The sequence below is a fragment of the Diorhabda sublineata genome, chromosome 1 (genome assembly GCF_026230105.1).
Source record: "Diorhabda sublineata isolate icDioSubl1.1 chromosome 1, icDioSubl1.1, whole genome shotgun sequence".
Taxonomy (NCBI): Eukaryota; Metazoa; Arthropoda; class Insecta; order Coleoptera; family Chrysomelidae; genus Diorhabda; species Diorhabda sublineata.
The window spans coordinates 14380411-14393120 of NC_079474.1; the positions used below are offsets into that span (position 1 = coordinate 14380411).

The following is a 12710-nucleotide window of genomic DNA, read 5'->3' on the forward strand; positions in this document are numbered from 1 at the left end:
TGTGACTTGAAACGTCGGCCATATTGTCGTGTGAACAAACAAAGATTCATCATTCATTTATGTATAGAGAATTGATTGTTTCAAGTACTTTTTATTGATATGAATGTCTTGGATGAAAAAAATAAAAATAAAACACAACTATTAATGATAATTTTAATGTAGAGAAGACAATGTTTGTCCCCAAAGTCAATATGGCAGCTGATTGTGACGTCTTCTTGAAATAATACATATTTTGAACAAGGTAGTAAGTAACGACTACTGGATAACTACTTTTCCACATCTCTATTAGTTATAATGGGAAGCTGATAATTAACCTATACGAATACAACACATCTAGATTTTATTAGTGCATATGGAGACGTATAGATAAGTGGTGGTTTAAAGAAAATAACAATCAATTAAAAAAATTGTGTTGTAGTTGTCTGAATTTTTAGTTAGATCTTCATTAGATATGGGATTATCTAGACAAGAAGTGAACTTGAGGAGGTTATTAGCAAAATGTGAATTAATGTGTAAAACGAAAAAGGAAGATGATAGAATTGAAAAATATGTAGAAACGTTAGAAGATATGTTACAAGAATTAAAAAAAATAACTGAGTAAGTTGTAGGGAAATTTATGATAACATATTTGAGTATTATTAATTTAAGATCTAGCGAAAGTATACAAGCTTACAATAGAAGAATTAATTATATCAAAACAGCCTTAGGGATAACTAAAAATAAATATGAGGATGAAAACGATCCGGAAAGTATGAGAAAAGACTTATTAGGTGAAACATAAATGTATTTTATATATTCAGAATTTTGAGAGTATTAAGTATTGTAGGTTTAAGACAACGTATAGTTGATAAGCCAGAAATTAGTAATTCTGGGGACTTTGATAAAGTAATAGAGCACAATGAGAACATACAAAGAAAGATAACGGAAGATATGCTGCATTTAACCATGACCTTAAAAGAACAATCAGAAATTTCTAACAGGATTATTAAAAAAGATACTGAGGTAATAAATGGTTGAAAATATGATAACTTATAATGAAAATTGAATAGTTTTGTACTGATATATTCAAAATTAGAGCAGTAAGGGCTTTAATACATCAGTTTTATTCAGATTTTTCATCAACTCATTTCATTCATTTCATCAATGAGGTGTTGTTCGATTCAGCTTAACAAAACAAGTCAAATTAACACCAAAACTTCCAGCCGGAAGCAACCTATTAAAAACTTATGAATTTTTGATCTAAAGTCTGTTACTATTACTAGCGTTTTGTCTGTCTGTTTGTAGCAGAGATATCTCCTCACAGGAAGCATGTAGTGAGCTCAAATTTTTTGCATTTAATTCCTATATGTGTCAAAATGAAAAAAATTATGGGCATTATTAGGAAAAAATTAATTAAATCAACCAAAATGTGATTTTCCCTATACAATATTTTTTCTCTTTACAAATTTTATACTCTATCATGATTTAACAAATTTTTGTGTTGATTATTAAAACTAGTTATATGACTAGTAGACAGGGCCGGATTAAGATTTATAAGGCCCGGTGCTAAAATAACGACGGGGCCCCCTCAAGGAATTCGAAAACCTGGAAAAATTCACAAAATAATATCAATACGTTAGATTTGTGGTATCAACACATCAAAAAATACAGAATGATTTCCAAATGATGGGGCCCTCTTGGATCTGGGGCCCGGGGCTATAGCCCCCCCAAGCCCCTAGCTTAATCCGGCCCTGCTAGTAGAGTTGCCTCTACCTGTAGTTGAGTGGTGTTTGTACAAATACTAGTCTGCTACTTTAGCTTCTAGCTTCAATATTAATGGTCAGTGGCCTTTAAGTTTATATATATATATATATATATATATATATATATATATATATATGATGAACAATATAAAAACTATATAATTTGCAGGTGGTGTCAAAATCAACAGAAATAACAGAAAACAATTTCGGTAAACTTTCTGTTGAATCTTCCAAATTAGCTGAACATTCCAAAAGAGCCTGGAAATGTTGGATGTGGATTATGTTGGTTGCGGTTGTTATAGTATTCATAAGTAAGTTTCTTTTTATTTAGCAAGTAATAGAAGACTAATTTTTTAATTCAATAATATTGGTCAAATTGGGCATACAAACAAAATTAAAACATCTCCTACCTGGGTTGTATCAAAATTCGTTTAATTGTGGATCAGCAATTTTTTTTCAATTTATCATCTAATAAAAGTGAAGTTTGAATGTTGGCTGTTAGTTTATTTGATTAGATCATTAAAATTTTCGTAAAATCTATAAACTGGGTTATAGGAAGGAAAAAAACTATTAAAGGATTCATAGTGGAATTGCTTAGAATTCTATTTACATATACCAATATTTGAAGTCAACGAAAAAACACTGAAATTATTAAACCAAGATGAAAAACTATTTACTTTTTGTCATCATTGGTAGAAAAAATTGTGGAGTCTGTTTTTTGTTTACTCATCAACTCGAAAAACATTTAGAAAAGATACAGCCCGAACTAGTTCATATATTGGAGATCTCCTCAAAGAGTTGTGAAATTTTGAAAACATTTAAATACCTAATGGAATGGATTGGTGTAAAATATGTTTACATTTGGGTGTATTTAAGAATTTGTTATATCGGTATCTGGTTTAAATATAAATTTAATAGAATTTGGAATGGAAGTTTTTGAAAAAAAATGAAATCCAGGTATCTAACAATAATAGATACCAGTTTGGTTTGTGCACGCAAAAGGATTTCTACAAATTTGAGCTGAGAGGTTAAAACAGGAAATCTACAAAATTCATAAATATATTTGAAATTGTTAACATCCTACTTAAGCGATAAAGAATTTAGAATAAGAGTCAATGAAAGTATTTCCAACATCTTCCCAATAAAATCATGTGTTCCTCAAGGAAGTGTTCTTCTAAATAAGTGGAACACCGAAAACTGTCCAAGTGCCATTTACATTGAAAAGAGAGTAGAGAAATATTTAGGAATGCATCAAGACTCACGTGGAATGTATATATCCTAAAGTGAAAACAAATTGTCTTAAGAACGAAAGACTTGTACTGATTACTGAGAAAAAAATCAAAAATGGCACCGGAAAATAAACTCGTAGTTTATAGAACCAGTTTAGATGTATGGTATCCGCCTATGGGAATGTGCCAGTAAAACAAATACAAGTTTTATACAAAAACACACACCAAAATGCTACGTATGATGTTGATATGTTTTAAATCAGACAAACACTGCAACAGTCTAGAACTGCAACACAATCCATTGTTAGAATCTCAACCGGATAGAATACTCAAAAGAAACTGGTCTGCTGACCTGAAAGATGGTTGAAGAGGTCCTATAACTTCGAAAGGAGCTTAATAGCTCACAAGTCAAGCAAATTGGCTAATTATAAAGTTTTGACTGCTTATAAAACAAAATTAATAATGAAAGTCCTTTTTAAGATATTGGAAATTATAAGTTGACTCACATTTTAAACTAAAAAACCCGGTTTGTCCAAAAAATTGAGAGTTTCTTATTTTTTCAGATATGGTTCTGTTTATGAAGTTAATGAAGAAAAGATACTAATCGGTGAATGTAGTTATTGGTTATTATTTATAAAATATATTTAAAAAATTATACAATTTTTAGGTCAAACAATTTTATTACATCCTGTATACAATCATTTAAAACCCAATGATTAGATGTTCCTATAAAGTGTCATTTTAATAAGCTTATGCCAAATCCATCACCAATACCAGGAAGTTGTTGAGAGGGTTTCAGTGTAGTTAAATTCGAATCTAGGATCAAACTTTGAAAAATCCTTATTCCAAGTTGTTTTTAGTTTAACCGGAGCCAATTAAACTAGTTCCTCAGTCAATAGAGTGAATCGAAGTATCTCAACTATAGTAGGATCAGTATCTTTGTATAGTATAATATATGAGACAATAACTCTGATTCTTTCGTACTTTGCAACAGAGTTTTGTTGGAAAACTTTTTTGGTGAACGCATAAACCTGGTAGACTGTAATAGAAATCGATTAGTGGCTACAATAATATCTAGAAAAAAAATTTGTGGCGGTGAAAGTAGATGTAAAGGTCTAGTAAGAAATCCTATCAAATAAACATTTAGGGAATACGGATTAAGTTGAAGAAATTTGTTATATAAAGGAAATTGCTTTTTAATTGGTCTTACCTTTACCTGATTTTCTCAAGATTAATAACATTAACAAAACCACCTCTGTAAGCCAATGGGGGAGTCAAGTAACTCCATTTACAGCTACATTGTGTAGTAAAAACCGATGGGGGTTGTTCAAGATTATTTAAAATATTTTTTTAAAAGGTTTGTATATCATTTCTGGTTCTGCTGGGTTTAGGTTTAAAACACTTCACCGAGGTACAATTACAGAGTTGGTATAATATTTGAAATTGAAAATATTCAAAATAAACTAACAAATTTCGAAAAACATTTCTTTTTTCTAAAAATTTTTTTGGGGCATATGGTAAGAATTTAGTTCTGTTTTGGGTCAAATCGACTTCCTTCGATTTGGACGAATTTTGGTCAAAAGTTTTCTTTTATTATAAAATAGAGATTTGTCAAAACAATAAAAGTTATACAAAATTTGTAATTAAAATACGGTCAAAGGGGTTTTTTTATTCAAAATTATGAATTTTGACAAAAAAGTTTGTTTTCCACCTCTGAGTCCAGTATAGTTAAGAAAACATATGTCAAATTGAATAATAATTTTTTTCCTTTGGAGATTTTTGTTTAAAGATAAAATTTTTCCAAATTGATATACGAAAAATTCATTTATTTATCAACTTAACATGTTTATAAACTATTTAAATAACACTCGAATTAGTATCCGTTTTATGTTTGCTAAAATATCTGTTAAAATCTAATTGTGACAATAATTGTAATAAATGTTCACCGCTGGCTTTTTCACGTAGCCTGTGTAGTATAAACAACATTGATTCTACGACGACATCGCTTTGACCTTGGAAAATTTCTAATTCCTCCAATTCTATATCGGATAATTCCGAATCCCAAATACTGGCGACCAAACAAAAGCGATCGCACAATTCTAATAATTTTATGATAATGCTGTATACCTGTAAACAATAATGTTATTAAAATCATTTCTAAATTCTCAATGGTTAATAACAATTAAAATAAGAAAATCTTAGTGAAGACTGGCCAAAAAAGATATTCACTTGAATAAATCATTTTAGATTTATTTCAATGAATACTGTATGTAGAAAATATTTTTGAAATTTCGAACTAAATTTGGTCTTTATAATAGTGTAACAGTTACGCAGTGGCACGCCATCTAATAGTGCTGTGAAGAAAATTTAATTCAGTAAAAATCAGAACTGCTCCTTGATTTGAATCTAGACGTTAAGAACGTAATCTTGATCTATTTCTAAACATGATTTGGACAAAATTTTAGACTTTGAACTTGATTTTGATACCATTTTTAGACCCAGAATTTGGTCTAATTTCTGATTGAAGATAGGAAATTCCAAGCCAGTGCGATCCTGCCGTTTGTTTATTATTTCTATAAAGTTCCCCATAAACTTCTAGAGAATTTACTGTTCGACTTGGGGCAATGGAAATCATAGTGTGACAGGTAACAGTTGCACGCCATCTATTGGCTAATTGAACATGATTTTGATAAACCTGAATATTTTAAAACAGTTTTGGTAGTTCTTCTATTACAAAATTAGTACAAATAAAACAGAGGCCCACGAAAACAATTACTAACCTTACTAGGAATTTCACATTGGATTGCAGGCACTTGATAAAGACTACGTTTGTTTTTACAGGTGTGTTCCTGAAAATGTAATTAGTGATTTTTAATAAAATAATCAGAAAATTCAAACTTAAAACTAAATACAGACAAAAACAAACCTGTTCTATTACATTAACAGAATTTAAAATTTGGCGGATGCGACGGGTATAATCCCCATTATATTTTTTATATACGGTAACAATTTATTCAAATTTTTTTTATAACTTATTTACAATATGTTGTGGTGTCCTAGCAGATTTAATTTCTTTTTGTTCGCAACAAAATAGAGATTTCGAACATTCTAGATATGATGTATATAAACGAGTCTTTAGCGGCCTTAGTAGTCAGTAAATAATCTTCAATCATCCCTAACACATTGGGATAAACAGGTAAAAGGTGTGTTCAAATAAATTATCATAATAAGTGTTTAATAATAAATTAGTGAATAGCTTGGTGTAAAAATAAAGTAAGTAGCAGTCAAATTTTATGTACTAACCTCATCAGGAGTTGAAACAAAAGTTTTAGCTAATAAATTAGAAATGAATTCGTGGTGTACTTTGATTATATCTTCGAAACCATTAGCATTTTCTACGGCTTTCAGTAAAAACGAGAACTGTGCTTCTATAACGTCTACTTGGAGATAATACTGGAGATTATTTACCAAAAACATTAAATTTTGCCTCAAGGTCCAAACTCTTCTGTCACTAAAAAAAAAGTGGAATTGAAAAATTGTCGATGGATAACTATGTCAAGCTTGTGGACACTTTGGTGTTGTTACTAGTACACTGCTTGTCTCCTCAATTCTCTCACCCAATGGGTTCATAAGTTGTAAAGAAGAGATAACTGAAAACCATAACATACGACATACCAAAACCATCTTCAGAGAGTTATCCAAGGTACTAGGAAACATTCTTATCCAACTCATCTGATTTAAGGCAAAGCACCTCAAAACGATTAAAATCATGCAAAAGGTATCAATATACATTATGCGAAAGAAAAGGAAACTCCAATCCACGTATACGTATAATCAATTACGTTCCTCTTCAGGGTGTTCTAGAAGATATTATTGAAAGGATTTTAGGAGAACAAATCAAAGAGTCAGATATCTGTTTTGCTTTTTTGCTTCCCACATGTTGAAATAAAGTATCGGTTGGGGGAAACACAAGAAAGGACAAAAATACAAATTGTATAAGCTACTAGAAAAACATTTGGAAGGTTACCAAGGGGAAGATCAGGAAAAACCTGGAATGATGTAGTAATCCTTCAAAAACTTGGATTAAATTCACAGTAGATGGAATTAAAGACTGAAAACAAATAGCCATAATAAAATTTTGATTATATCATAAATTAGTTATTGTAATATAAAAAAAATTATTTGAACAAACTATAACAATAGTTAATTTCGTGGAGAAGTGCTTTAGCTATTTACTTACATCCTTTTTTTCCTGGAAACTTGTTCGGCCCATAATTTGTGCAAATCGATTTGAGTCTTACGCAATCTCAATAAAAAACAAAATAACTTGTTATATAATTCCATAACTTTGGGGTGAAATACGATATGGAGGGGCCAATCAATTTCGAAATTCATTTGTAATCTAGACCATGGATTTGTACCTGAAAAAACATTAATCGTTATGACTTTTATTCGGTGAGACTGATTCCGTATATACTGCTAGCTACTGATATACTCACGAGTAATATCTGAATTAGATGTTAATTCAAATTTGAGGTATGTCTTATCGTTATCCCCATAAATTTTTCGAGCGGTTTCTAGAAATATGAAATTCAGATTTTGTACCACCAAATCTGATGTAGTATCTTTTAGATGATCTTCTGCAACCCTTATAAATTGTTGAAACAATTCTCCTCTTCCTAAGGCGTAGTAATCTCTTATTAAATGTAAATGTTCCACCAAATTTCCCTCGTCTAACATTATAGACCAGAGATACTAAAAAAAAAAATTAATATCTCGAGTAGTTTCATTCAAATTGAGATCTATTGAGATTAAATATTTTAATTTTAGGTATTTACACAGGACAAACATCTCAATATTTAAAGTACAGATCAAAAAGTCATCAATACAAGAAAAAGTAAAACATTAACAAATAATGGAATAGCAAAAAACATTCAATTATAAAATTCAAGAATTTTTGGAACAGGTTACGTAAAAAAAAGGATTTTTATAATTTTTGAAATATATAAAAAAATGTAAAATACATCAGAAATTTTCTTGTATCAAAATTTCATAATTAAGAATAGAGATAGAGTCTAAATTTTGATATATATAAAAACTTCCAAGAATTATGAGGTTAAAAAAATTTTATATATTTTCTAAATTGGAATTTTGAAACAATTATCAAAATACTCGGTGGTCTGAAATCTAAAACAAAATCAAAGAATCAATATTATGTATCGTGATACTGTTAACATAGGACAAATATCTCAATATTTAGATAACAGATCAAAAAGTCATCAATACAATAAAAAATTAAATTACATTTACAAATCATAAAATAGCAAAAACACTTTAAAATTCAAGAATTTTTAGAAATCTACAAGACGGTGATAAAACTAACGGTGCTCTATGGTGGTGCCTGTTGAATTACGAATAAAAAGGAGTGAAACAAAATATATGGGAGAAAAAGGTACCAAGGATTTTCAGAGAGGTATGGAAAAGAGGGCGAATAATTTATCCAATTCCATAATAAAAAATAATTATTCCATTCACTAATAAATATCAAATTTAAATATTCACCTTAGTTAATTTCACCCTACATTCTTCCATAGTTTTTTGAAATTCGGTATTATTAAATAATTGATTTTCCAACATCTGCACTTTATTATAATATTCAATATCCTGACCTCCCCATATATTTTTTATTTGATAATTTTCGTCTCCACTCTTTCTCGGATCGTTTCTAATTATCCACACTATACGCCCCATAAATAAGATACTTTCAGCCATATCTTCGCTTATAAATATAGGAACCATATCCCAATTTATAAAGAATTTTCTTACTACAGGGGGTCTCCGAATTCTTCGTTTCTAAACAGAACAAATATTTAAAATTATAATCCTAATGAGAAATCCTGTCTCATAAGTTATCACTGTATTGGAATGAGAAGTAGATACTGTGGCGGAGAGACTTTTGCTACGTTCAATAATTCCCCTAGAATGTGTGTATCCTTATGGATATTTTAGTTTAACAGGCTTAAAGTGAAAAATAAACAAAGGAGAGCTTCTGTTTCCTTAATATTTTTGTATCAATGAAATATGATAATATAATTATCCTTAAAACTTGAAACTTATGAGTCAGTTAAATATTTTTTTCAAAAAACTTGAAGAGCCTTGTACTCATGACACATATCTTGCTGTAAAGTACTATAATGTTAAAACATCTAGTCACCTAATTTTTATACCAAAATCATTATTTTGAGTACATAGGTTTGCAATCTTTTATAATATAAGTTGTACACAAAAAGTTTTTTCCTTTTTATTTGATATCCTTAACCCTTTTATTAATTAATAATTTTGTTGGAGCTGTGTTCCACTTTCTATCCATCATAAAAAATGGATTAATGAGGAAAAAAACATTTTAATGACTTTTACAAGATGAAAATAAAAATATACCACCAAAAAAATTCCTTGTGCGGAAATTTTAGTGCTTCATAATTTTTTATTGGTATTTATGACAAATACTATAGAAGTATGGATAATTTTGAAATGAATTTTAAAAATATTGCTTTTTTGGATGTTTTGGTCCCGATTTCAGAAGCTCAGAAATTCCATTTCACTAGACCATCAAAGATATTATTGTTGGAGATCATCCAATTCATATACAAAAAACAACTAATTCTCATTTGCTCAACTTATAATATACCAAAAAATTGATTTTGAAGTTTCCACTCAGAATAATGCTATCGATAAATTTATAAGGGATACCATTGATTTAATTGTATCCCATATTGGGATATATTTGTCTCCCAGCAAACCAGTTAAAAAGAAAAAGCAATCAATAATGCCCTTATATTATTTGAGAACCAAATGCTGAACTGTGCTGTTGAGTATCTTGTATGTATTGCAAAAAACAATTGGGAAAGAAGTCTTAACAAAATAATTTGGGAAAAAGTATTTCTTGCCTGTATATTAAGACTAGCGGAACTTTCTAACGACAATTCTACCATTTGTTCCGGGTATAAAAAATTTTCATCTGGACTTTTACCATCCCTTATAAAAAATTCTTCAAATGTATCCACCAAATCACCATATATGATCCAATTACATAAATGTCTATAGAAAACTGAGTTCATTGATTTGATAATTCTGAAAATAAACGAAACAATTATAAATTAGTGTTACAATTTATATTTAGACACCAATCCAACTCAACAGAAAATAATAATAGAAAAATAAAAAAGCAAGCTGCTTGGAGCTACTGAGTTTTCACTTTTATCCAATACTGTGTCCAAAATTAAAGTGGTGTTAGAAATTTAAAGTGGCCTATAAGGGCCAATAAACCTTAAATCATTTTTGAACTATGTGGTTACCCAACATAGGTTCCTATAAGAAGATGCTGATGCCACATATCCCACAGTTGATTTCCTAGAATCAGCATTTCTAGAAATTTAGCAGATGTTCCAAAGGGAAGCCACATAAAATTCAGTTTTAATCTCACATTTGTACTAACAACACATCTTTTATTGTGATTGTTAACTGCCAACTACAAAATAACTCATATTTCACACTCCCTGACAAGATTTTTTTGTATAATTCAACTAAGAAATAATACATTTTTTAAAAGAACTTCATTTTCTATACTTTCCAGTGATTTCTTATTTAATGATTCTCAACACAATTAAATAAAATTGTGAAAATTTCCTTGGCAGTCAATGTGTTAATATACATCTCTAACTCAGTAGGCACACCTGTGGTGTTTAACCAAATACGAATTTCGTTCTAATGTTAACAAAAATATTGTACAAAGGGGAATGTGTTGAAGCCTACCAACATTAAGGTCTAGTAGCTCCTGTAGGGGGTTCCTTTCCTTTTTTCACATTTATATTACATACTCTATTTTTAACATTATTTTATTCTTTAGCTAAATAAGAACTTACTCGTCAGCAGCTGCAGCAACTTGATCGACACCACAACTGACATATTTATGTAGTCTTCCTATCAACAAACAACCATGTACATTATCATTTTGTATAATGTGGATCATCGACATTAATGCTTGGAATAAAGTTCTGTATTTCTCAACATTGCTAAGAATAAATGTCAAAGAAAGCTGAGGGTTATCTAAAAACATCTGTTCTAATGCAACGATATTTTTTCTATAACCATCGAGAGTTTTATGAACTCCAGCACAAAAAGCAGTTAGATAAAAACCGGATTGAGTTGATTTCTCATTCAACTGTGCAGAATTTGCTAAAATAAAATTGCATATTACATAAAATCGAGAATATCTGGTTATTTACCTTCAAAATTAGCAGTTTGGTTTAATTTTCTTTTAATAAAATTATTTATTTTATGATAATCTGTAGCGATTTCAACAATCGTTTGCAAGAGTTTTTGTTCTCCTGGGTGTAAGAAATCTTGCAATTCAAACAGATGCGTCCACTAAAAAACATAAATGTAATTCATGGAAATTAACGGTTAAACTATTACATTATATGTTTCAGACACATTTTCACCATCTGCATTATTCCATAAATTGAAAAGACATTCATGTATCATATTTTTAAGTTACGAAAATCATCCAAAGCAATGTAACATATAAATATATATTTTACTTTCAAAATTTTTCAATTCAAATTTAAGTTATTTGGTTATATGTTATGTCAAATTTAGAAACTCTGTTTAGAATCTACACCGGTGTCAATTTGGTAATACTCTAACTCCAAAGGAGCGTTAAATCATTGAAATAAATTTACAGTTATATTACATTAAAACAAAAAATTGCATTTTGTAACTTAGTCATTGAGTTAATATTAAAGCTACACACCCTCTTTCATTCTTCAATTTATTCTAATTAGATCTTCAATATGAACTCTATGCATAAAAAATTAATAAAAATAGAGTTAATTTCAATTCCAATTACATGTTGCACTTAAAATGAACTCTAGCTCTATGAACTTAGTTCGCGCTCAATTTATTTTTCTATATATATATATATATATATATATATATATATATATATATATATATATATATATATATATATATATATATATATATTTCTTCACATAAAAAAATATAAACGCATTGAATGGTATATAAGGCAAATTATGAAATAATAATCGGGCTCCATATTCTAGTAGCTAACGTTTTAAAGTTTTAAACCTCAAATTTATCAGTTATTTTACATATTTTTGGTCTTGTTTATATATACATAATATGATACGATCCGCTTTAAGGTTCGATCCAAGAATAATAAAAAAAAACGTTAAGATCGTCCAAAGTACAATGTTATAAATATTTGGACAGATTTGAACCGTTCTTGGTTTATCAATAAAGTTTGTAGATTTTTGTGGAATTAGGTGCACACTTTCGCTTATAACGAATTGTTATTTTTTAACATTAATTATTATTAATCTGAGTTGTGTCTATGATTTGATTTGTGCGCTTTATAATAGACAAATGATAGGTTTGTTCCTCCAGTATGCTCTGATCATTTTTCGAACTTTGATGCACTACGCATGACTATAATCTATTATGAGCACATACCTAACAATTGCTGACGGAACACCAACTTTAACACAGTTAGGAAAAAAATCATCTCTCTTGTTTTCAGGTAAATTCACTGGACCATTCATTTTTATCTCCACTATCAATGATAAAGCTCGTATCGAAACAAATTCAATTTGTTGCTGGAACGTAAAACTTTTTGTTCAATAACTATATATATTTATAAGTATACATAGTGCATAGA

General features: G+C 29.2%; 2 protein-coding genes across 2 annotated transcripts; one reads left to right on the plus strand and one right to left on the minus strand.

Moving 5' to 3' along the window:
* Nucleotides 1-312: 312 nt before the first annotated feature.
* LOC130446704 (vesicle transport protein USE1) lies at nt 313-3644 on the plus strand. The gene is made up of 5 exons (XM_056783100.1): nt 313-597; nt 649-770; nt 827-1002; nt 1912-2053; nt 3535-3644. Exons 1-5 carry the CDS (start codon nt 452-454, stop codon nt 3573-3575), a joined length of 627 nt encoding a protein of 208 aa, XP_056639078.1. The 5' UTR covers nt 313-451; the 3' UTR covers nt 3576-3644.
* Nucleotides 3645-4620: 976 nt separating this feature from the next.
* On the minus strand, nt 4621-11640 carry LOC130446714 (gamma-tubulin complex component 4). The gene is made up of 10 exons (XM_056783111.1): nt 11447-11640; nt 11257-11398; nt 10894-11206; nt 9919-10102; nt 8534-8824; nt 7471-7726; nt 7212-7392; nt 6275-6482; nt 5752-5820; nt 4621-5098 (listed from the first exon to the last, which is right to left on the minus strand). Exons 1-10 carry the CDS (start codon nt 11513-11515, stop codon nt 4829-4831), a joined length of 1983 nt encoding a protein of 660 aa, XP_056639089.1. The 5' UTR covers nt 11516-11640; the 3' UTR covers nt 4621-4828.
* Between the last annotated feature and the right edge of the window lie 1070 nt (nt 11641-12710).

Coding starts and splice junctions, on each gene's coding strand:
- LOC130446704 (XM_056783100.1), top strand. CDS start 452: ATGGGATTATCTAGACAAGAAGTGAACTTGAGGAGGTTATTAGCAAAA. Junction 771..826: donor TATGAGAAAAGACTTATTAG/GTGAAACATAAA, acceptor TAAGTATTGTAG/GTTTAAGACAACGTATAGTT. Junction 1,003..1,911: donor TTATTAAAAAAGATACTGAG/GTAATAAATGGT, acceptor TATAATTTGCAG/GTGGTGTCAAAATCAACAGA.
- LOC130446714 (XM_056783111.1), bottom strand. CDS start 11,515: ATGATACATGAATGTCTTTTCAATTTATGGAATAATGCAGATGGTGAA. Junction 7,727..8,533: donor GTAGGGTGAAATTAACTAAG/GTGAATATTTAA, acceptor TTTTTTTTTTAG/TATCTCTGGTCTATAATGTT. Junction 5,099..5,751: donor AATGTGAAATTCCTAGTAAG/GTTAGTAATTGT, acceptor TATTGTTTACAG/GTATACAGCATTATCATAAA.